General features: G+C 58.3%; 1 protein-coding gene across 1 annotated transcript; it reads right to left on the bottom strand.

Moving 5' to 3' along the window:
* Window positions 1–8,467: 8,467 nt before the first annotated feature.
* Window positions 8,468–16,739, bottom strand: MYL10 (myosin light chain 10). The gene is made up of 6 exons (XM_014477317.2): window positions 16,647–16,739; window positions 16,088–16,163; window positions 15,216–15,320; window positions 11,438–11,516; window positions 8,835–8,883; window positions 8,468–8,566 (listed from the first exon to the last, which is right to left on the bottom strand). Exons 1-6 carry the CDS (start codon window positions 16,680–16,682, stop codon window positions 8,468–8,470), a joined length of 444 nt encoding a protein of 147 aa, XP_014332803.2. The 5' UTR covers window positions 16,683–16,739.
* Window positions 16,740–24,781: the final 8,042 nt, after the last annotated feature.

Below are 24,781 nucleotides of genomic sequence, written 5' to 3' on the forward strand. Positions count from 1 at the left end.
ATCCATTCTTAGGAAGGAAGGCCAGGCCGCAGTGCCCATGCAGGTCCCCGAGCCCTAGCGGGCGGTGCCCGCACCCTCAGGCTAAGTGTCCAGCTCTGGCTGGAGGCCCAAGGCCCTGCCGTCTGACCCCGAGGGCCTCAGGGCCTGCCTCCCAACCACCCGGGAACTTGGCCGCTGCTGCCCCGGCCGCCCCTCCCCGGAAGCTCCTCCTGTTCTGGCAGGCCAGACCCAGTGGTGCCCAGGCTTCTGCCCCTGGCCCTGGCTGCTCCCTCTTCTGGGCCCCCCAGGACTCTGTGCAGCCCGTGCGTGGGCAGTTTCTGGCTGCACCCGCTGCTCCCTGGACACCGCTGCTCTGGAACAAAGACCGGGGTGAGCCAGCCCCGCCTCCCAGTCCCCGAGCACAGACTTGGCCAGGGGACCTGGTGGTTTGCAAAGTGCCTGATGCCTTCAGGAAGTCTCTGGTCAGCGGAAGGCAGTCTGACGACACCCACAAACGTAGAAAGATGGCGGCCTTGGAGGGCAGACGGCCCCTAGCGTCATTGGCTGTCGGATGGCTGTCTTAGCGTCTCTGAGTCTGTTTCCTCATCGGCAGGATGGGGATACTAGCACCCACCTTTTTCGTTTCAGCCCTTCTGGTAGGTGTGCATCTTATTGACACTTTAATGTGAATTTTCCTAATGAGGAATGATGTTGAGCATCTTATCTTTATTTACCATCTGGCTATTTTTTTTTTTGTCACCTACCTGGGTTTTTGGTAAATTGGGGGTTATCTTTCCATTATTAACATGTAGTATTTTTTTTAAAGTGCATTTGGGAGGTAACGTCTTTATCAAGATCTATTGTCCGTTATCACAGGGCTGTTGAGAGGTTCAGAGACATTGACCATGTGGAGCCCAAGGCACAGGGCCTGGCACCCAGCTGTTCAAAAAGTGTTAGTTCCTCTCCCTCCTCAGGCACCTGCCTCTCAGAGCCCATCTCTTTGCTTCATCCCTGGACCATCAAAAACAGCTCTCTGGGACTTCCCTGGAGGTCCAGTGGTGAAGAGTCCATGCTTGCACCACAGGGCAGATTCGGTCCCTGGTTGGGGAGCTGAGATAACACATGCAGCAGTGCAGCCAAAATAAACAAATACAAATAAAACACCCCCTCCTCTCCAACATTCACCTTTTCCCTGTTGTCTGCCTCAGGACCTGCCCCATTCCCATGCTTTGACAGTCCCAACCCTGAGCACTCTTTGGGAACCCCCAGGAAGCAGCCCAGAGGAGGAGTTAGACCCCCTGGGCAGGAAATGGGGAGAGCACTGGGCCCAGAGTCCTGAGACCTGGCTTCTAGGGTTTATTCTGCCACTTCCTGCCTGCATATCCAAAGGAAGTTTGCTTTTCCTCTCTGAGCCTCAGCTTTCTCATCTGTAAAATGGGCTCTCCTGCCTGCCTGGCCCATCTTCCGGGTGGTGGCAGTCCTAAACCTCAGAGTAGGGGTCCAAGTGCTTTGGAGACTCAGCAGCCCCTCAGCACTCAGGGACAGGGAGCTCACCCCCTCAGGTTTGCACAAAGACAGGCTCCTCCCAAGATCAGATGCACTCCCAAGATCGGGCGCACTCAGGGTGGTATGGCCGTAGACCCCCGAAGCTAGGAAAGATTGAAGGCAAAAGGAGAAGAGGGTGGCAGAGGATGAGATGGTTAGATAGCATCACTGATTCAATGGACACGAATCTGAGCAAACTCCAGGAGATAGTGAAGGATAGGGACGCCTGGGCTTCCGTTGTATCTCAGTTGGTAAAGAACTTGCTTGCAATGAAGGAGACCCAGGTTCTTTCCCTGGGTCGGGAAGATCCCCTGGAGAAGGAAATAGCAACCCACTCCAGTATTCTTGCCTGGAGAATCCCATGGACAGAGGAGCCTGGTGGGCTATAGTCCATGGGGTCTCAAGAGTCGGACACGACTTAGTGACTAAACCACCACCACAGGGCAGCCCGGCATGTGGCAATCCATGGGGTCACAGAGTCGGACATGACTCAGTGGCTGAACAACAGCAACAGGCCAGAGAACCCAGAGTGACCTCTACTCCTGTCCCAGAGTCCCCGCAACGAACCACCCGAGCTCAGGAGTTTCAGCCCGGCAGTTCCCAGCACTGATTCTCATTCGCGGTCTCACAAGGCACGCTGCATGTCTTAGCCTGTGGTGACAAGTAGGAGATGAAGACCCGGACTGCCTGGCTTCAAATCCTAGCTCTGCTACTTACGGCGCAGCCTAGGGCCAGGGTCTTACCCACTCTCAGGTCTCAGCTTCCCCATCTGTAAAAAGGGATAGAAGTAGGCTCCACTTCTCTCGGTTGTTGAGCTTTCAGCCAGAAACTAAGGTAAGGCAGCCTGGACTCACATGAAGGCTTGCCTGTTCCCAAATCGTGATTTTAACCTTGCATCCACGGCTGCCCCAAAGACACCAGCCCCAAAAGTCTTGGGGAAGACGGAGCGGGATGAGGCTGCTCAGCCGTCGGTAGATGGCGCTGTGGACCCATAAGGGCCGCCCTTGTAGCTGGAGTGCACGCTCACACACCAAGTCTTGCAGACTGTGTCCCCACCGGTGGCCAGATCCTACACCAGGTGCTACCCTCAGAGGGGGGTACCACTCGCCTTGTTTATCTGATGAGCAGTACAGGGCCCAGAGTGGTTAAGCCCTTGGCCCGAGGTCACACAGCCATAAGGAGCTGGGCTCTCCCACCCGACAGGCCCCAGTTGGGATTTTCAGCCCTGTCCTCTCGCCACGCGCCCCACCCTTTCAGGGGGCCTCTGGAGCTTGATGGGAACCAGGCGTCCCCTCTCCACCCCCACCATGGCTGGACATTCCAATGAAGCTGAAGCCTCCCGCTTTGAAGTCAGAGCTAAGCCCCAGATTACAGCGGCTCCAGGCTGGCCTGTCCCTCCCGGCCCCATCGCGGGTCCCACGCCACTGGCCTCCCCAGCCCAGTCCAGCGTCCTCGAGGTACTGAAAGGACTGGGGCCCAGAGACTGAAGGACCTGCTCAGCAAGACACAGCCCCCTTCCTGGACACCCTCTTCCTGCTCACCAAGGAGCCCCAAGCTGCCCATGACCTGCCACCAGCCCCAAATCCCGCCTCATGGCCCCCCCTCATCACCCGAGAGGCTGCATGTTAACAGGCCCCCCAGCTGTGCCCCACTGACACCCACGTGTCAGCACCTGTCACCCTAATAGCAGGTATTGGACAGGAGTTTGATGCTGACCATGCTCAGGCTTGTGAAAGGGGGGGAACAAACCTGGAAGTCTGGAGCTGGGAAGTGGGGAGCGCCCTCTGGGCCTTGGTGCCCTCATCTCTTCACCAAGGGTCCCACCTTCCGGCTCAGTCTGCCCTGGGGTCTGTGGTTTGGGTAGGGCCACACTGAAGCCAGGTGGGTGTGAAGGGGAGGGTTATCCCACTGTGCACCAGGCAGTGAGGCAGCTGATTTATGCACCCCTATCTTTCTGCCCTGAGGAGTGACTCAGGTTCTAAGAGCTAGCCAGCCCCAACCCTGCAGTGTAACTGTCTCCAGCTTGCATACCTCCAGCCACGGGTAGCTCACTCCCTACCAACACACCTGTTCCTGGGATGGTTCAGAAAGCCAGAGCCGCCCAGGGGGCTGGGTCCCTGTTGCTCCAAGACGCCTACCCGGTTTTGCCTTGCAGGACACCCGAGCCAGTTTCACCCTCTGCCCCGGCGCAGGGCCTGAAGATAAGGTTCCTCACCTGCCAGCACAGGCTCAAAGGACACTCCTCAACTCCCTCAACTCCCCATCCTGGCCTCCCCGCCTCCAGCTTCCCTTCGCCTTTGTCAAGGGAGACTTGAGGGCTGAATGTGTGAGACAGACAGGAGGCCCTGGAAGCTCTAGAAGCCCTAATGAACCCTCAGCCAGACTGAAATCTTGGCCCAGCCCAGGGCTCAGCTCACAGTGGGAATGGAGTAGTTTTCCCACCAAACAGACTCTGTGGCTTCTGGGGCACCTCCTCAGAACCTCACCGCCAGCCTTCCCACCCCTGAGGCCTAAAATTCCTTCAGGATGTTTCATTATTGCTCCAGGGTTGAGCATCCCTGGCTGAAGACAACATCAGCTCCCCTCAGCCCCTGCCCCAGCCACTTCCCAGCTGTGGAAAGGTGCAGAGTCACCCCCAGGGTTGCCACGGAGACACTGAGTGGTGACGGAGCGGCATCAGGCGGGGTCTCTCCAGCAGCCACCAGGCCCTGGAGGGCGCCCCCGCCCCCGCTCCCGCGGTCAGCAGAGGCTCCCAGGAGATTACCCACCCGCTGGCTCCAAGCCCCGGGTCCACCCTGGAAAGACCTTCAAAGGCCATTCTTGAGTGAAGGCCAGGAGGAATCTGCTCTCGGAGTCAATTTAGCCAGCCACACGGGTGGAAGGAATTTGCCGTTTCTCTTAACAGCGACCCCCTTGTGATTTATATGGGGGCCACTGTCCGAGGGCCCTGGGTAACGGATCACAGTGGAAAATGAAACGCCAAGATCCAGGCGTCTCACTGGGCTAATTACCCTCAATGAGACCCAGCTGGCTCAGGGAGCCGGCGGGTCGAGGGCAGGGCGGGATCCCTGCACCCAGCTCCCGGGGGACACGGAGGCCTGCCATGGCCTGGCCTGGGCTTGCTGCCCATCATCGTTCAGGCCACCAAGAGTTCCAGGAGAGCCAGTCTGGCCAGCTGATGAGACAGGTCCCCTTTGGGGATGGACACAGCTTCAGGGTTTGCTACTGCCCAAGAGGTGGTGATCCCTGAGACTCAGAGAGCCGCAGGGTCCCATTCTGCCTGGGTGGAGACTAAGGCCCAGACAGCTTAGGGCAGGTGCTGTGGAGCCTCGGGCCTGACTCTGGCCCAGCTGCAGGCCCCGGCCACAGCCTCTGGCTGATGGTACCTTCCTGGAGGCCCAGACCTCAGTGCTGGCCCCGGAAGCTGCCTCCAGAGGCTTTATGCAGCTCGAGATCAGCTCTCTGGCCTCCTGGAGTTGGTTAAATGTCTCCCAAGAGTCTGCTTTGTGCCAGCCCAGTGCAGGTTGCTGGGGGTACAGTGATGGGCAAAATCCGACCCCACCCCCAGGCTTCTAGCCCTCTGTGGGGGAAGACAAACACGCGTCCATCTCCCCAGTAGAAGTGCTTGGGGCCGTGAAAGTACACAGAAGGGCATCAGGGGCTGGGGATGTGGCATGAAAGCCAAAGGCTGAGTTTGGCTAACTGGGCACTTCACCAGTGGGAGAATGAGTAGGTATGTGTCCTAGGCAGCAGAAGCCACATGTGCAAAGGCACTGAGGTGGCAAGGAAGGGCGGGTACTCAAGGAACTGAATGAAGCTGTGCCGGGGAAGCACGGGGCCAAGGAGACCGAAGTGAAGGGGAAGGTGGGGGAGGCCACAGGTGGATCTTCTTTTTTAAAAAGTTATTTATTTATTTTTGGCTCTGCTGGGTCTTTGTTGCTGCACAGGCTTTTCTCCAGTGGTGGAGAACAGGCTCATCTCTATTTTGGGGTATGCAAGCTTCTCACTGAGCTGGCTTCTCTTGTTGCAGAGTGCGGGCTTTGGGCATGAGGGCTTCAGTGGATGCGGTGCGTGGGCTCAGTAATTGCAGTCCCGGGCTCTGGAGCAACAGCCGTGGTACATGGGCTTAGCTGCTCCACAGCATATGGGATCTTCCCGGACCCAGCATGGAACCCGTGTCCCCTGCACTGGCAGGCAGATTCTTTACCCCTGAGCCACCAGGGAAGCCCCACAAGTAGTTCTTATGCCTTTATTATTTTTTTTTAACATTTTTTACCAACAACTTATTTATTTGTTTGGCTGCGTCCAGTCCCCACGGTGGCATGCAGGACCTTTGCCGTGGCGTGAGGCCTTTCTCCAGTTGTGCAGCACAGGCTCCAGAGTGCGCAGGCTCAATAGTTGGCAGCCAATGGGCTTAGTTGCCCCCACGGCTCATGGGCTCTTAGGTCCCCGACCAGGGATTGAACCCATGTCCCCCACATGGAATGGCGGACTCTCAACCACTGGACCACTGGGAAAGTCCCCTCTAGTGTCTTTAAAAAGGTGTTTCCAGATATGACTGGGGAGGAATGAGTCCATTTGTCTCCGGCTTTCGGGAGCCTCAGGCCCTACCTCTGGAAGGGGCAGCTCTGTAGATCAGCCCAACGGCCTAGACCATGGGAGGACCTCAAGGAACCCATCAAGGGGTCATGGAGAGCCAAGCCAGGTGTCCCCTGGGAGCTAGATAGAGAGTTGTGGGGACTGAAGGCAGCTGGTGGTGGGCCCAGGTCAGGGGTGGCCAAGACCACCAATGACCCAAAGCTAGAGGGAGAGGGGGCCTGAGGAAGCAACATGTGAAAACGCCCAGGGAAGCAGAGACCAGGGCCTTGGGGCCACCAGCAGCCTCACAGCTGGTCCCTCCCACCTTCTTTGCCCTAAGCCACTGGAGCCCCCCATGTCTGTGGGTCCTCCACTTGAACGCCGGTGGAAGTTAGAGGTGCTACTAATCATCTCTGGGCCCTGGAACAGAGCGGGTGTAAGTGGACGGCTATCTGAAGGGTGGAGAAATGAATGAGCAAAGCAACGGCTCCCAGTCTCCCATCCTGAGCTGCGCGGAGCCCCTCTGGCCTCCCCAGTGGCCGCCCCGTGTCCTCATGGAGCCCGGCGGTGCAGGGCCCCGCAGGCCTGCTATGACGGAGCAGGGCCGCTGTGCCTGCCAGGCTGGAGAGCAGGTGCCCAGGGCTCCCATTCCCTCCCAAAGCTTGGCTCTGACCTGCTTCCTGGGGACAAAAACAGGTCTGACGAGTTCCTCGGCAGGCAGTGGGGCAGCTGAGTCCTTGGTTTCCAGGAAAGTCAGACTCTTCGAGAGCAGAGGGAGCAAGGCCTGGTGGAGGGAGGGCGCTTTCTGGAATGTTCCTCCCCCTCCAGCTGGGCCATCCCCACCCGTGCTCCCTGACCTTGCCCCTTGGGTCCAGCTCCTGGGAGTCCCAGGCTAATAGGGGGTCACCTCTCTCCCCACCTCCCCCAGGGGAAAGGTGGGGGAGGGTCGAAGAAAAGGACCTCCTTGTTGAGACCCCGAATTCAGTCCCTGCCCCCATGTCCCGCTGCATGGGGTAGCAGGGTGGGGTAGAGCTTACGGGTGCAGGCTCATGCTCTCCGGGTCCCAGCTCCACCGTTGATCTTGTCACCTACCTCATTTTTGTTTTCCATTTTGGTTGTTGTTGTTGTTTAGTCACTCAGTTGTGTCTGACTTTTTTGCAACCCCACGGACTGTAGCCCACCAGGCTCCTCTGTCCGTGGGATTTCCCAGGCAAGAACACTGGGGTAGGTTGCCATTTCTTCCTCCAGGGGATCTTCCTGACCCAGGGATGGAACCCAGGTCTCCTGCATTGGCAGGTGGATTCTTTACCACTGAACCACCCAAGAAGCTGAGTTTTGGTTGTTATCGTTCCCTTATTGATGTGTAGGATATTTTTTTCAAGTATATTCGGGATTTAAGATCTTTGTCAGTATCTATTCTGGGGGACATTTATTTATTTCTCTATTTACTTATTTGGTTGAACTGGGTCTTAGTTGCCGCACTCGGGATAGTTTAGTTACGGCATGTGAACTCTTAGTTGAGGCATGTGGGCTCCAGTTCTCTGACCAGGGGTGGAACCTGGGCCTCCTGCATTGGGAGTGAGGAGTCTTAGCCACTGGACTGCCAGGGAAGTCCTTACTGATGTCTCTTGTTGCCAGTATCTTCTCCAGCCTGGGCCTCGCCTTTACAGGCTGTCCACGGCGTCCTTTGCTGAACGGAAGTTTTCAGTTGGAGGTCCAAATTCTGCCGTTTTATTATATGGTGGGTGCTATGTGTTCCATGTTTAAAAAATCTTTACCCCGCCCTAAGCATCCCTGCAGTCCACCTCCTCCTCTCCGCCTTCTCTGCCTCTGTCTGGCTCCTAGCTGCCAGGTCTCTGCTGGCCCAGTCCCACCTCCTCCCCACTGTGTCCCCACCCCAATTCTTGTTCTCCTCACTGCACGATCTTCCCGCCCCGGGACAGGGCTGGCTCCTCTCCTTGTCCCCAGGACTGGTAACAGGGCTGGCACACACTAGGTGCTCAATAAAAGCTTCATAAATGAAGGCAGTGTCCCGTGCCCCAGCTGGGGATCATTAAAACTGTCAATTAGTTCTAAACATCAGCTCATCAGGAACATTTGAGCAAAGCCAGGAAGTAAAAAGTTTTGGAAAAACCAACAGCATAGGAATGTTTCGCTTTCTCCCCAACTGGAGCATTAATCACGAGAACTCAGACCTTGTTAGCATTATTTATTCTTGCTTTTGCCCCTGACCCACAAGCCAGGGAGTCTTCTCTTCGCACATGTTCGCCACAGGGGCTCCTCAAAGGCCACCCCTCCCGTCTCCCAGGATTTGCTGCCTCTGAATGTGGGGGGGGTTTGGGGGGGGAGAGTCCGTGGTCTCCATCTAGTCCTTCTCTTCACCATGCGTGATGACGTAACACAGGTTCCTGTAGTCCAGATTGCCACACACATCTGGCGGGAAAGCGGCAAACATCTGCTTGACCTGGGGAAGGGGCTGGGAGTCAGCCCGGACCAGGGCCGAGTGGGGACAGAGCCAGGGGTCACCCAAGGGCACCAGGCAGAGTGTCGCTCCCCTATTAGCAGATGTGGGGGGGTGGGCACCAAGGCCAGGCCGGCAGCCTCCCCCACCCATCCTTGTTCCCTTCCAAGGAGTCGGGGGAAACCCTGTCAGCAGACCCCTGCAGACAGACCACTTCCCAGGAATGCTCGGTAGGCAGGGGCGGGCGGTGCCCTGAGAAGCTGGCGCTTACCTCCTCCTCACTGAACCGGTCTGCCTGCGTCATGAGCTTCTCTTTGATGCTGCTCAAGGGAGAGAAAAGGTCACCTTCAGGGGAAGGAGGGAAAGGGCTGCTCTGTGTGTGGACACACAGACCCTGAGGGGCAGCCCAGGAGGACACCAGCCGGGCGGTCCTGCAGCCCCCAGCTGGCCGTGTGGCCTCAGGCGACCACTTCAGCACCCAGCTTCCCCTGTAACCTGGGCTCTCCTCTTTGCATCAGGGGACGGCCCAGTGGAATACCCTGGGGGCCCCAGCATGGCTGTGGTGGCCACTCCGATGCTGCACTGTCCACTCTGCCGGTACAGACTGTGTGTGCGGTTGCTGCATCGTGTCTGACTCTTTGCGGCCCTATGGACCGCATAACCCACCAGTCTCCTGTCCATGGGATTCTCCAGGCAAGAATACTGGAGCGGGTTGGTTGCCATTTTCTCCTCCAGGGGATCTTCCCAGGTTACAGAGGACAGCCTCTTTGCCCTGGTTCTAGACACGCTGCTTCTTCAGCTTGTGATTTTTTCTGACATCTCTAAGGTGCTTTGGAGGGTGATGGTGCTTGCACTCAGCCAAGGGGCGGGAAGGTTACCCAGTTCGGTGTCTTCCTGGGCCTGCTCAAGTCTCCTTTGCTCCTCCCAGCCCTAGGAAGTGAGCACTTTTATGCCCCTTTTGCAGAAAGGTCAGCTGAGGTTCAGGAGGGGTACTGATTTGTAGTGGTGGGGCCCTGTCCTCTTGAGTGGTCAGGGAGAGCAGCTACCCACGGTAGGTCAGGCCTGCCCCGGGGGGCGGGGGAACTGCAGAAGTGGCCCGAGGTGGGATGTTTGAAGCTGCCGGGGAGGGCCTGGTGCCCCCAGGAGCTGTGCGTTGGGGGGCGTGGTGGGCGGGGCCGCAGTGCGCAGGGGCGGGGCCAGAGGGCTGACCTGGGCCGTGAGGATCCGCGTGCCCCGCGATGCCACAGCCTTGGCCCCCCTGAGGACCGACGCACATTTTCCATTATTTATGTTACTACAGGACAGTCACAGTTTCCAGCTCTGCACGCCGGGGATTTTTCACAGACTCTGTCTCAACCAGAGCCTTCTCTGTGGCCCGCCTGGCGGGCAGCCATGTCTTTCAGGACCCATAGCCTGGGGATGGCGGCTTCGGGTCCAAAAACGGGGTCCCCCAAGGGTTCCTCCCAGCCCTGACTTTGCTCTGGTGGGAGTGAAGGTGGGTGACAGGAGAGGGGTGGGTGGAGGGCACTCCAGGGGGTACCCCCAGTGCCTCCCGAGGTCTTCAAGATGGGGGTGGGAACCTGGACTCAGGGCTGGGTAAATGGGAGGGCTGCAGCCTGGAGAAGCCCTCAGGAATACCTCCCCCACCCCTGAGGAGAGTGTGACTCAAAACTTAGGGGGGCGGGGGGACTGTAAGAATGTCTGGGGGACAAGGCATTGTCCCCCGCTTCCTCCCTGCCCCCCTGCCCTCTCCCGCCCCACCTCCATCACATGCTGAGGCTAATAGAAAGCAAAATTAGCCACTAGCCGTCGCCTGAAGCAATCTGGTAATTGGTCAGGAAGCCTGTGACTGAGGAAGAAATCTTGCCTGCCCAGGGCCACCCACAGGCCCACGGAGGCTGTGGAGGCCTGAAGGGACGGCTGAGAGGTCGGCTCAGTGTGTCAGCCCCGGGCAGGCTGCCTCTACCCGGCCTGCCTTGCCCCCAAGTCTTGGCTCTCTGCCCCATGCTCCCCCCGGGCTGAGGCTCCCGGGCATAGCAAGCATCAGTGCTCCCACGTTCAAGGATGCCAGCCCAGGTATGGCCGGCATGATGGCCTCCTCACTCTCTCTGCAGCCCCAGAGGAGCTGGGTCCTTCCTGTGGCTCTCCCTCCATCCCCGCCCCCACTCGAGCCAACATCTGGCCCATTCCTCTCCCAACACCCCGGATCCCATCGATGCTGGCCTCTTGTATTTCATTCACCCAGCTGCTCTCCTCCCTCCATCCCTGTCAATCAAGACCTTTGCGGCAGCTGCAGACCTCTTTTCTCCTCCTCCAGGCTGGCCTCTATGTTGCTCCTGCCTGACTCCTTCTTAGGCTCTCCCATGCCCCCCAGGCCCCTGCCGCCCAGGGTCCAGGGCTGCCCTACATGGGCCCTGCCTACCTCTCTGTGCTCAGTCTCCCCTACCACCCACCCAGCCCCCACCACACGCAGCCCTCTCCTCCCAAACAGGCCGAGGCCTGGCTCTTCTCTCGCTGCATTCCTGCATCTAGAATGTTCTCTGCTCCAGCCATGGCGATCCTCAGTCATCCTTCAGGGACCACCCACCTCTGCCCCCACCACTTCCTCCTTCACCACTGGGAAGCCCTCCCCTGGGGACCCCACATTCCTGGCACACTTCCCCACAAACAGAGACCCCGAGGCCCAGGAAGTGGAAGGGAGATCGAAGGATGGCTGAACTGGGCATGAACTAGGTCCTGGCTCCTGGCCAGAACCTACCTGAGTTCTGGGCAGGAGAGGAGACTGGGCCACCATCCCCATGTCCCTACCCCAGTCCATCTGTCCCCTGAGCCTCCGTGAAGAGAACAACCAAAGCAGAAGGTGGAGGGACTTACAAATCAGCCTTGACGAAACCTTTCCCTTCAGTGTCGAACACCTTGAAGGCATGGAGGATGGTCTCCTCGGGGTCTGTACCTAGAAGCAGCAACACAGGATAAAGGGGACAGACAGCTGTTGGCACTGGGTCCCAGGGCCCCTGTAGAGGCCACGGGTTCAGGGAGCCTCTTCCCCAGCTTCTGGTCCACGGTGAGGCCAGAGAGAAGGGAGTTTTCTGAGAACCAAGGAATAGGAACAGTAGCCAAGGATGCTGCGTTGAGACCCAATCAGCCTGCACTGTATCTGGAGTCCCCAGCTAGGCGTTGGTTGTCGTGTTCAGTCGCTCAGTCATGTCTGACTCTTTACAACCCCATGGACTGCAGCATGCCTCCCTGTCCTTCACTATCTCCCGGAGTTTGCCCAAGTTCACTTCTAGGCATTTACTACCTGCTTAACCCTCCTGACCACTGGCCCCATTTTACAGATGAAGAAACTGAGGCTCAGGGAGGTTAAGTGACTTGTCCAAGTTCTCATAACTGATGCCCTGTGATTAGACTGTGGGTAAAGGAGAAAGAGCTCTTACTTGGGGGCTGTAGGCTCTGGCAGCGACATTGGAGGAGTCTGCGAGGTTGTTTAGGCCAGAGGAGGGGCAGGTGGGCCAACAGAGTGGGTGGGGTGGAGGTGGGGGGCTGGAAGAGGCATAGCACAACCAGAGCAGTTCTGGTTTTCTCACGTTTATAGCGTGGGCTTTGGGGAAAGATGTCATTAGAAGACCTGGTTCTGCTAACAATGGGATTGAATACCCAGCCCTGCTGGTGGTACAGATGGGAAAACTGAGGCCCAGAGGGAGGAAGCGTCTCACCCAAGGTCTCGGGGACTGTGTGAATGGCAGCGGGTGGCCTGGTAACCCTTACCTGGCGCTCTTTCCCCTCCGTCACACTGCCCTCCCCGCTCACTGTGGACCAAGGGCTGTCCCCTTCCTTCTTAAGGCTCAGCTGTGTCAATGCTGAAATGGAGACCGAGGTGGGGTTTGCTGCACGTCTCCCAGGACTGGTTAAGATAACGTGTCCTTAATGGTAAAGTGAAGTCGCTTAGTCATGTCTGACTCTTTGCGACCCCATGGACTATAGCCTACCAGGCTTCTCCATCCATAGGGTTTTCCAGGCAAGAGTACCGGAGCGGGTTGCCATTTGATGGTAAAGGGCTTGCCAAACATTACTCTGTCGTGGCCGCAAACGTATCCGAGTACTCTGTGCCAAGTCCATCCTGCAGCTCCCCCATGCAACCCTGTGGAACCCCGGCACACCACATGTGGTAGATACTGATGTCTCCTGTTTGTCAAAGAGGACCCTGAGGCTCAGAGAGGTTCTGTTGCTGGCCTGAGGTCTCCAGCTGTAAGGGGAGGAAGGTTTGAAGACAACTGTTTGAACCTCCAAAGTCCCCCTGTTTGTTCTGCCCCTTTGTGTTCCTGATTCTCAGACTGGGTCAGGTCATCCGTGTCTCCCCCATCAGACTGGGTCAGGTCATCCGTGTCTCCCCCATCAGACTGGGTCAGGGCTGTCTGTGTCTCCTCTTTAGGATCGTCCAGGACAGGACAATGTCTGAGTCTCTCAACATTTCTGAGACTGGCCCTGAGTGACTGGGCTGGGCTTAGTGCTGCCCTGGTGGCCTGGGAGCTCCTGGTGGCAGAGGTGTGGGCCTCTCCTAGGCAGGGTGACAGAAAGCCAGTGTGCCCAGGCCAGAAGCTCAGCCTAGGGTCCGTCAGAGCCTGGCCTTGCAGGAGGAGGGGCTGGCCAAGGGATTGTGGTGAGGGGCCTGCTGTGTGGTCTCGATCTCCCTGGGTCTCTGGAGGGGCCTCTCTGCTGGGGCAGGCTGGCTCTAGCCCACCTTCCTGAGGGCCAGCTGACTGAACTCATTGCCCTGGGCTCAGGCCCCATGGCTGGATGTTTACCACCTGCCAGTCCTCTCCTCCCTCCTCTCAGAGAGGGCCTCCCCTCTGCCGACTGCAGACCTCATCCAGTGGGTGGCAGAGAGGCCGCCTCCCCTGGTCACTTCATGGCAAAGTGTCCTCATCCCGATTAGAGGGACGAGGCGGTGCCTGCCCAGCCCCCCAGCCCCTGTCCCTACAGCAGGCTCGGCCAAGCTTGCATGACAGGCTCAGCTGGAGCCCCAGCCGCGGCGCCCCTGTGAAAATGAGAAAAAGGTGCAGTCTGGGGTCAGAGCTCTTAGCTCAGTCACAGACCAACATGCGTTCCGGGACTCACTTTGAAGTCACTGGCTGGAGTCACGCACGTCTTTCCCTGGGACTGAGCCCCCAGCCCTGCCCCCTGGACTTCTGCACCCCTGGAGGAGGCGGCTGTGGTCCCAGGAATAACCCCTCACAGCTGGCCAGAGCGGGGCCCGGTGGCACTTCTCTGCCGACTGGACAGCACCTAGTGGCCGTGGGTTCAGCGGTGGCCCCCAGGTCCTCATGCCAAGAACCTGGAAATGTCACTTGGTAAAAGGGCTTTGCAGATGTAAAGAAAGGGTCTCGAGATGGAGTGACCATCCTGGTTCATCTAGATGGTCTGTAAAACCAGTGACAAGTGTCCTTACGAGAGTGAGACAGACAGAAACAGACAGAAGAGGAGGGGCGGTGTGACCCCCTGAGGCAGAGATGAGAGCAAAGTGGCCACCGGAAGCCAGAAAAGAACAGGAAGGTGTTCTCTCCTGGAGCTGCTCAATGGAGCCCGACCTGTCAGATTTCAGACTTCCAGATTCCAGAACTGAGGGAACACGTGGCTGGTTTTTTGAGCCGCCAAGTTTGTGGTCATTTGTTTCAGCGGCCTCGGGAAACTAACACAAACCCCGTCTTACAGACAGGGAACCACGGTGCAAAGCAGAGTTAAACCTTGCCTAAGGCCACCCTCAGGGCCAGTGGGGGGCCAGCTCTTCTTTTTTTCTATAATTAAAAAACATTTTTACAATTTTTTGGCCATGCCACAGAGTGTGTGGGATCCTAGCGCCCCAACCAAGGATCAAACCTGCGCCCCTTGGAAGGGCAGAGTCCTAACCACTGGACCACCGGGGAAGTCCGAGGAAGCCAGGGCTTAAGCCCAGATGGAGCTGAGGCCCAGGGAGGGTGTCAGGCACAGACAGCCTGAGCGTGGGATGATGATAAGACCCACCCCTCAGGGCAGCCCCAGCCCCGGCTGGCCCTTCCTTCTCACCACAGAATCCCAGCCCAGGCCTGATGCCACATCTCAGGGGAGCACAGTGGTTAGAGCTGGAGATGGATCAGGGCTCCATTTCTGCCACTTCGATGCTGGGACACCTGGGCAGGTGTGTGGCCCATCTGAGCCTCGGCCTCCTCCCCTATGAATGAATCCTTCCCCAGAGAAGAAGCACAGCCTGCTCTGGGGTGGGCCACGGCAGCTTCCGGGACCCCCAGCCCACTTGCCCTCAGTACCACCGCCTCCTGTCGGCCGCAGGTGGTAAGAAGACGCAAGATGAACCCAGGGCCAGGAAGTTGAGACCAGGGCGGGAGCACTGTCCTGCAAAGGGCTTTCTTGCAAACTGTCCCCCTGGGCCCCTCACAGCCCCACACATCGAGTCATGACAATTACCCCGCTCTATGCTGTAGAGGTGGAAACTGAGGCAGAATCTGGTGTGTGCCCCCGGGGGTTGGTGTCCGGGGCTATACCATGTCCCCAGCTGGGGTGTGCGTCGGTGCAGGGCACGTGGGCACACGGGACCCCACCTACCCATGCCCACTCGCCCATCCCCTCCTCAGCACCCCCTCTCCAGGGCCTCACTCACCCTTCAGCTTCTCCCCAAACATGGTCAGGAAGACGGTGAAGTTGATGGGCCCAGGGGCCTCCTTCACCATGGCCTCCAGCTCCTCGTTCTTTACATTGATGCGGCCTGGGGGAGGGTAGGGGTGGAGACACCCACACAAACAGTGAGGGTCAGAGGGGACCCTGCCTGCAGGCAGCCCAGAAGCCCAGAGCTCAGGATCCCAGCGTCTTGCAGAATCTCCCAGCCCTACTGTCTCTCCCATCCCTCCACTCAGCCCTAAGGCCCTGCCCGCCTTTTGGTAGGGGGAGGGTCTCAGGATGGGGGCACATTTAGCTATGGGCTGCCTCCAGCCTCACCATCCCCCTGCTACCACCTCAGTCTCCCTGGAAATGAGAGCAAGTTGGTGGTTATCCCCATTTTACAGATGAGGCAACTGAGGCCCAAAGAAGCTGCGGCACATTGGAGTGGAAGACCTGGGTCCCAGGGGCTCACGTGCTGCAGGAGGGAATCCACTGGCTGCCTAGAGGCGAAGACTCTGGGATTCCCTGAGTCCCACCTCTGAAGGTCTCCAGCCTCTTCCTCATCCCCAATGCTCCCCCAACCCCACTGCCCTGCTGACTCCTCCCCCAGCCTCCCACTCCAGGCCTCTGCAAGGGCCACTCCTGTCCCTGAAATACCCACCTCCGTCCCCTGACCAGTCCTCTTCTAACACTGGGGAGTCCTCCCTTGACCTTCCAGGCAGAGCCCACCCCTCCTGGGAGCCCCCAGAGTACACCAGCCCCTCGGACCCCCTGCGCCAACCACCCTGACCTGCCCTCAGCTGCCCATTGTTTCTGAAAGGCCTGGACTCAGCTCCGCCCCAAGCCCCAGGTCTCTGGCTGCCGGTCACCCACCCAGGGCAGCAAAGGTGTCCCTCAGGTCCTCCTTGTCGATGAAGCCGTCCCGGTTCTGGTCCATGATGGTGAAGGCCTGGCAGAGACACGGGCACTGAGCAGCCACCCACCCTCCCACCCCAACCCCTCCCCAGAGGTCCCTGCGCCCTGCGAGGGGCGGTCCTCCTGCCCCTTGTTATCTCAGCAACCTCAGTGCAGGCCCTGGCCATCCCGTCATGAGAGCGATGGCTAACAGGAGCTGGGCTCCTACTGTGCACCAGCACCCCCTGGGGCTTCATGCCCATCCCTCATTTCATGCTCCCCGCAACCCCACTTTACAGAGAGTGAAACTGAGGCGCAGAGAGAGGAAAGGCTTGCTGGAGGTCACACAGCAAAGACTCAGGAATAGAGGGGGTGGGGCTGCCTGAGGGCAGCTCATCACATCTGGGGGGGCTAAGCTGCAGCCTGGCAGCCTCTAAGAATGACGTCACCACCCCCAGGGACTGAGGGCTGACCCCACATCTAAAGGCTTTCCGTGCATCCCAGTAACCTCCCAAAGCCCCAGGGGCAGCTGACCGACCTCTTTAAACTCCTGGATCTGGGACTGATCAAACATGGAGAAGACGTTGGAGCTGGCTCCTCCTTCTGCTTTTTTCCGGGCTCTTCTGGGTGCCTGTGAGGTTCCAGGAGAGGCTTTGCAGAAACCCCTTTGTTGGGAGGTACCCCGTTTGTGGCACCCAACCCTCAGGCCTCATCTCCTGAAAACAATGCCTCCTGCCCCTGCCAGGACTCTGGCAGAGACACCAGGCTCCTGAAGTCTTACAGGGAAGCAGGGTGTTTCCCAGCCCCCAGCAAGAAGCCTGCAGAGCGCCCACCCTGCAAGGTCATCCTGCCGCTTCTCACCCTGCCCCCCGCCCCCGACTCCAGCAGGCAAGTGGTCAGCGTCCAGCATGTAGAGCAGAGAGGGGTGTCCTTTCTAGCACCAGCCCCCACGTGGGGGGCCCTCCTTTCCTGCCACCCTCCCCAGTGTTCAGGGTAACACCCAGGTCCCTCGGTCCCGCGAGGTCTGTCCCTTGCCCCCTTCCCAGAGCATCCTCCCCGACCTGGGTCCCCCACACCTGCTCTGTGTGCCCCGCTCTCTTCATTTGCTCCTGCCCTTCCCACTACCTGGGGCACCTTCCCTGGCTTCCATCAGCAAGTAGCTTCATCCTTCAGGCCCAACTCCTCCACCACTGCCTCCAAGAAGCCTTCCCTGATCAACCTTGACCCAAGACGGACTAAGAGCTCCTGCCGCCCCCACCACCCCTCCCCACCAATCTTGGGCTTCCACACCCCGTAGCCCAGAGCACGCCGTCCTGCCACACCTCCCTGGGTCTGTCCCATCGAAAGTGGTGGGCTGCCTTCCCTCACCCAGGGTCTGGCTCCGATTGGGGGCCAGTTTGGAAACTACAGCCCCAGAGCTCAGGGCCTATCTTAGGGCAGCGGGTAGAGCAGGTGACCATCCTTGTGGAGGGTCTCTGGCCAGACTTCCTGTCTCCACAACTTTCTCTCCGATGTCATGGTGCCAGAGAGTCCACTCTTGGGCCTTTGCTCTCTGTCCCTGAAGCCCTCCGTGGCACCTTTCCTTCAGCAGCCATCACTAGGGCCCCCGTGTGCAAAGGAGCCCCAGACTCGGCTCATGATGTGGGAAAGGACAGCCGGGACTTCACAGAAAGGGGGAGGCGGAATGGGAGCCCTCACAGAACCCCCACGCCCACTCCCTCCTGGCCTGTACCACCCTCTGTGCCCAGCCCTGCTACCCCACCCCAGAGCGCGGGCTGCGCTGGTACTCCCCTCAGGGCCTGTGTGGTCCCCCCTCCCTCCCCTAGCTCATTCCTGTCCCCCCACCCTACGTCCCCACCCCCACACTCACCCCCATCTCCCTGGGTCCCTGGGCTCACTTGAGGAGCCGCAGCGCCTGGCTGACTTATAATTAGCTTTTACTCAGTCCTTTGTCTCCACTAATCCTTTGAAAGGGGGCTGTCAGGGCAGCCAGGACGTTCTGATGCTGTAAAACCCCTGTAATATTTATAAATCCCTTCAGACATCATAAAGAAAAGAACCTCCCTGCAGAATTCATCTCACATAATTACAGATACATTTCCTTCTGATTAATAAAAGCGATCACTTCCGTCTGGGGGGCATATTCTGCCCTCACTCTCCTCAGACCTCCCCCATCGGCCAGGGCGTGCCCTGCCCCTGTCTATCCCCAGCCTTTCGTGTCATCTGGGGAAACATCACCCTATTGTGTGCCAGACCCTGTTCTAGAACCGCTGAAGGAAGGAAGAGGTTGTTTTTCTGCTACTGCACAGGCAAAACTGAGACCCAGGGCCCTGACCGGCTTTCTGATCTCCTAGCTGGGACCCCTCTTCCAGCCCAGCTGTCTTAGAAATTCCCTTTTATAATGTGTTTCCGAAGGAAATATCTCAGAGCAGAAGGTGGGTCACCCAGACCTGAGTTCTAATCGCTGCTTTGCTGTTCACAGCCTCTGTGATGTTAAGAAAATCAGTTTTCTGCCCTGAGTCTCCTTTCTAAAATGGATATCACGCCTCCCTCAGAGCATCTGGGCAGTTTCCCTGGTAGCTCAGCTGGTAAAGAATCAGCCTGCCATGCAGGAGACCCTCGTTTGATTCCTGAGCTGGGAAATTCCCTTGGAAAAGGGATTGGCTACCCACACCAATATTCTTGGGCTTCCCTGGTGGCTCAGATGGTGAAGAATCCACTGGCAATGCCGGAGATCTGGGTTCGACCCCTGGGTTGGGAAGATCCCCTGGAGAAGGGAACAGCTACCCACTGCATTATTATGGCCTGGAGAATTCCATGGACAGAGGAGTCTGGCAGGCTACAGTCCATGGGGTCACAAAGAGTCAGACATGACTGAAAGATTTTCACTTTCAGAGCATCTGGACATTTATCAGGTACCCGCTGACCCAGGTGCCCAGTCGCACGACCCGGAACTGAGTCAGACCTGGTTCTTGTGCCCAAGGGGGTCACAGTCCAGCTAGGAGACAGACAATTGGTAGAGAGTGATGGAGGGAGGGGAGATGCTGAGATTTCAGAGAAGCCGCTGTACCGCTGCGTGGTACCTCCCAGAGGGGGTGACTTTCAGACTGAGGCTTGGCCGAGTTAGCGTTTTCAGGTCAAGAAGGACTGATGAGAGCGTGTGAAATGGAGGCATGAAAGGACAGCCCCAGTGAAGGCCCACAGGGAGCCCCAAGGGACTGGAGCCCAGGGACAAGGGGAGGGTGGCAGGGCAGGCCCCACATGGCCTGAAGGACCCCGCAGCAAGGCAGCAGCCCCCACGCCAGGCTCCATAGGACCCCGGCTGTCCTAGAATAGCGACCCCAACCCCCACTAAGAAGCATGTTCTCTCGGGTGGGATCAGAGCTCCTCTTCTGTCCTGAAACCTCCGAACCTGGCCCACCCTGGCCCCCTCCATCCTCCTCTTCCTTGCCTCCCCGCCTTTCACCTTGGCAGCAGGCCCCACCGAGTCCAGGAAAGCAGAGACCCAAGTCAGGACCCCCATGGGTGGACTGGCTGGGAGCAAGGATCACATCAAGGGAGAAGAAAAGGTCAGGACCGGACACAACATCAAGGTCAAGGATGTCAGTGAGAGGGACAAGGTCAAGGTCAGGGTGAGTTCAGGCAATGAGGTGAAGGTCAGAATCACAAATGAAGTCAAGGTCACAGGATGAGGTCAGGGTCAGCAGGCAGGGCAGCGCCAGCCTACCATGATCTGGAGGGCTCCCTCGAGTGCCGGCAGGGCTGGGGGAGCTCGGCGACGGCTCTTTAAATAGTGTTCCAGGGCCGGACAACAGTTTGGAAGGTGACAAAGGACACAGTGGGGGCAGCCCTGCCAGGCACCTGTCTGGGGCCATTCCGAGTGGGTGGGGTTGTGGGTTCCGGAGACCGTTCAAGCCACAAGGATCTTTGCCAGTGGGGGGCCAACCGGATCTCTGCAGCCAAGGGCCCAAGGCCCAGGAAGGGGCTCCTGGCCGTGGACACACAGTAAGTTGAGGCCTGGAACCAGCTGGGAAGACTTGGCCCTGGACCACACAAGTTCGGGAGAGCTCCCAAGGCAGGGCCACCCACACCAACTGGGGAAACCCCGGGCCGGGCCACAGCCCGACCCCTCGAGCCGTGTGACCCTGGGTGGGACACCACCCTCCAGAAGGCTCGGTCCTCTCATATGAGAAGTGGGGAGAACGTGACGCCCCACCCCGGTCAGCCCACGGAGGGGGTTTCTGCATCAGCGTGGCCCCCAAGGGCCCCTCAACCGATAGGACCACGGCCACCGTTACCAGGGAGCTGAGAAAGGAAAGAGACAAACGAGAAGAATGGAGGCGACTCTGGAGAGGGACAACGGAGAAATCACGCCCCATCCATCCGGCCACACGCACACACTGGGATGGGGCCCGTCCCCACCAAGCCTGGTCCAGCCCAAGAATTCTCCAGTTTGTGTGCCAAGCCGAGCCTGCACCTGCCCGTGGCAGGCCCCCCATGTGTCCAGTGCTGCCCCGGCTGCCCGGTCCGTCCTGCCAAGTCGGCCCCCGCCCAGGACCGCCACGTCTGATGGGCTGCCAGGCCCGGCAGTGCTGGGCTCAGGCCGTGAGCCCACCCACCCTCAGGCACAGGACAGCTTAAGTGTCCCCGGAGCTGGCCGTAGGCCGCCAGGCCCCGGTACGGCTGATCCCCCATCCTGGGGGAGGGACTGTGATGACAGTGAAAACAAATAGCTAACACTTGTAAAACACCGACAATCAAGCTGTGTTCAAAAGCCTGTATCTTCACCCTGCCTCCTTTACCCCACTTTACAGGTGAGGAAACTGGGGCACACAGGGGTTAAATCACTCATCCCAGGCTGATCTCAGTGCTCCCCTCCCTGAGCCACCTGGACTGGCTGACTCTGACCAGACTCCTGACCTCTCCATCACCTCTGATGGAATTTTCTGCTCTGAGCTGAGGCCAGACCCTGCCATACTGCCATACTGGTCCCCTGGTTGGACAGGGACCAACCACACGGGCCACAGGTGTTCAGCAGGTCAGGGTGAAAGGAAACCGGCTCTGGACGCAGAAGGTGGGATTCCAAGTCCCTGCCCTACCTCGACCCACTGAGAGATGAGCGGTGTGAGCATGGCAGGTGCCCATCCCTCTCTGGGCCTGAGCAGAGGGGCAGGTGACCACTGTCTGTGCCAGCCCTAGGGGAGCAGCCCTTCCTGACCCATCCCTGAGCCTTGCCCTGGAGCCTCCTGGCTCGGGACTTGCTGAGTGCGGAGAGATGATGCCATCCAGGGCTACCACCCCTGCTTCCTGCTGGCTGGAGGTGTCTTTATGGATGTCCTTGGGCTCCTGCCTCTGGGGGTCACTGCCCAGGACCATGCAGGGGCTCCTGAGGGCGCAGGACAGCTCCTGAGCACACGGAGAGCTGCCCAGCCTGCCGGGAGTGGGGACATGCAAGAGGGGATCATGATGAAACCCAGAGTGAGTGACGGCAGAGCTTACAAGTGCTTAGCAAACGAGTCCCCACGGTTTCCCCCACTGGGCTCCTTCTCCTTCATATTAAGAAAGCAGGAAGAGCTGATCAGAAATCTGGTGGAGACCATGGAAACCCTCGGGACAGATGGTCAGGAAACACTAGTCCCCGGGGTAGGGGAGTAGCGGGAGAAGTGGGGAGCATGCAGCGGTCCTGAGTAAGAGGAGCTCTGAGTTCTGCCCGAGCTGTGGACCCTCATCAGCAAAACACAGACCCTCAGTTTTTCCCATCTGAGAAATGGTGCCAGCAACCTGGCCGCCTGGAAGCAGCCATCAGGCAATCCAGTGTTATGGGAAGGAGGTGGGCTCTGGAGTCACTGGCAGAGTGCTTGCCGCCCACCCCCCCACCCCCCGCCATGGATGGAATTGTTGATGAAACTCACCATCTCAGTCCCCCTTCAGTCTGATGGGGCCATGGCCAGTCTGTGGCCACTGCTGGGTCACGTTGTTCAGCTCAGCTGACCACAAGGAGATGGCCAGTTGCTGGGGTCAGAGAGACCCTTGAGGGGCTTGTGCTCCTAGCCTGGCACCTTCCGGGGTCAATGAACCTTGGAACTGGAATTCCAGCTTGGCCCTGGGGAGTCAGAGGACTTAGCTGCTTGTGAAGAGCAACCCACTTTCCAGAGATCAACCGTGAGGTCTCCAGGGTGACCAAGCCAGGAGGGGAAATTGAAAGAGACCAATTGCCTTAAAACACAGCCACCCCCCTGCAGGGTGACAGCTGTCACCAAGACCACATGAGAGCAAGCTGGAGCAGGTAACTTTACCAGTCACCCTCACCCCTAACTTCTCGCCACTAACTCCCCATGATCAACAGGCTGTCCCCTGCCCTCCCAGGCCCACAGCCCTGGGACACCACCCCCCCCTCCAACTGCTCCAGGCCACCGCCTTGACTTCCGATGTTTTCCAAATGCTTCCTTCATTCTCCTTCCTCTAAGCCTTTGCCCAAGTCACACCTCCCCTCCCCCACTGGAATCACTGTCTCCAACCTCCACTCTGCAGAGCAAGGACCACCTGCCTCACCACGACTGCCCACCTGGCCTATCGGAGCATGAGGGGGATCCATCAGCCCTCTGAGTCCAGCCCTGCTAGATGCCGAACATCTTTTAAAACTTTCCCATCAAGTGGCTGTTCCTTGCATACCACCTGTGATGGGGAACTCATCTTCCGCCCCCAGGCAAAGGCAACTCAAATTGACACTCGTTGACTGTCTACTGTAGCCCTCCACTGCATGTTCTGGAGGAGTAAGAACTTGTCCTTGACAATCCCCGCACTTGTAGTAACCCAATCAGACAGTGTACGCTTGAGTTTGTTCATTCATGCATCAATTATTTAGTGGCTGCTGGGCACAGCGCTGAACAAAACAGGCGTGGCTCCCAGAGTGGGGACACAGACAAAAAGTGCACCACTGGGACTTCCCAGGGGGGCCAGTATGTGGGGATTCTGCGCTTCCACTTCAAGGAGCACCGGTTTGATCCCTGGTCTGTAGCCCACCAGGCTCCTCTGTCCACGGAATTCTCCAGGCAAGAATACTGGAGCCCTTCTCCAGGGGATCTTCCCCACCCAGGGACTGAATCCAGGTCTCCTGCCCTGCAGGCAGATTCTTTACCATCTGAGCCACCAGGGAAGCTCTAAGATCCAGCATACGGGATTTTAGTTGTCAGTTTGAGTTTGTCAATTTGAGTTGCCCTTGCTTGGTGGGGGGATGAGTTCCCTATCACAGGTGGTATGCAAGTAACAGCCACTTGATGGGGAAGTTACAAAAGACGCTCAGCATCTAGTAGGGCTGGACTCAGGGGGCTGATGGATCCCCTTGTGCTATGATAGGCCAGGTGGGTAGAAGCCTCTTGGTGGGGCAGTCATGGTGAGGGAGAGGCAGGTGGTTCTCACTCTGCAGAGTGCAGGCTGGAGACAAGGCCAAAAAAAAAAAAAGTGGCACCACCCATGCATTCAGAGGGGACATTTTGGGCTGGAACCCAATGAATTGGGCCATGAAGGATGAGGAGGGCACAGTGGCAGAGGGCATTGCTCTGGGAGGAGGGCAGATAAAGGTGTGGATGTCTCAGGGCACCCACAGAGCAGCTCAGATATGAAGGTGCTGAGTAGGAGGGGCCAGAGTCCGGTGGGAGAGGGGAGGAGAAGGGGCAGGGCTGCTCAGTGGTGACATCCCAGCCATTAAGAGGTGACCTCGAGGGCCCAAGCAGGACTCGGCAGAGTCCCCAGACCTGGCTTGGGGCTCACTCTTCTCTTGGTTTAGGGAGACTCTTGGCTGACTTAGCAGAGGAGTCCTGCCCCTTCTCCTCCAACAGCCTTCAAACCCTCGGTATTTTTATAGCAGGATGCTGTGGTCACAGGCCCCTTGAATGGGGTGCCTCTCCCATGCTTCTGCAGACCGAGCACGCTCGCCTGCCTTCTCTGCCGCAGCTATAAAACAGGCAGGAGGCATCCCGGGAGACATTCTTCTTTTCCTTTGAAGGCTTCCTAGTCTTTTCTAAGTAGCTCCAAATGAGAGGAAGGCTCCAGACAGGGGCGGGTCTGGGGAGGAGGGGATAGCAGGGAGTTTGGGAAAAGTCAGGCCTCCCCTAATTGTCCTCAAGATCTTAGTCTCCAGTCTGGTAATTAGAGAACTGATGGAGGCGCAAGGCAATTTCCTTTGGGGTAAGAAGGGGCAAGGGGGCTTCCATGGTGGCTCAGTGGTCAAGAATCCACCTGCCAATGCAGGAGACAGGGGTTTGATCCCTGGGTTGGGAAGATCCTCTGGAGAAAGAAATGGCAACCCACTTCAGTATTCTTGCCTGGGAAGTCCCATGGACAGAGGAGCCTGGCAGGCTATGGTCTATGGGATCACAAAGAATTGGACACAACTTAGCGACTAAATAAAAAGCCGCAAAGGGTAAATTGGCCGTAAGTCTGGGTTCTGCTTGAAATATGAACTGCAGGTCGGTGGCCTGAGTCTGGCCCCTGGTCACTTGGTGGGGGCGTTGGGATGCCTCAGGCGTTTGCACGGGGACTACTGTGCCTGCAGCAGGGGTTGGCTGTCCCTCGGCCAAAGCCGGATTTGCTGGTCTGGATCCTAAGTGGGGAGTGTAGTCCTCAGGAAGCATGCACCTCCCTGGTGTTAGGGCCCCGCCTCCCAGAGATAAT

The sequence above is a fragment of the Bos mutus genome, chromosome 25 (assembly GCF_027580195.1).
Source record: "Bos mutus isolate GX-2022 chromosome 25, NWIPB_WYAK_1.1, whole genome shotgun sequence".
Taxonomy (NCBI): Eukaryota; Metazoa; Chordata; class Mammalia; order Artiodactyla; family Bovidae; genus Bos; species Bos mutus.

Coding starts and splice junctions, on each gene's coding strand:
- MYL10 (XM_014477317.2), bottom strand. CDS start 16,682: ATGTTTGATCAGTCCCAGATCCAGGAGTTTAAAGAG. Junction 8,884..11,437: donor GGTTTCGTCAAGGCTGATTT/GTAAGTCCCTCC, acceptor TCCCTTGAGCAG/CATCAAAGAGAAGCTCATGA. Junction 8,567..8,834: donor ACCGGTTCAGTGAGGAGGAG/GTAAGCGCCAGC, acceptor CCCCTTCCCCAG/GTCAAGCAGATGTTTGCCGC.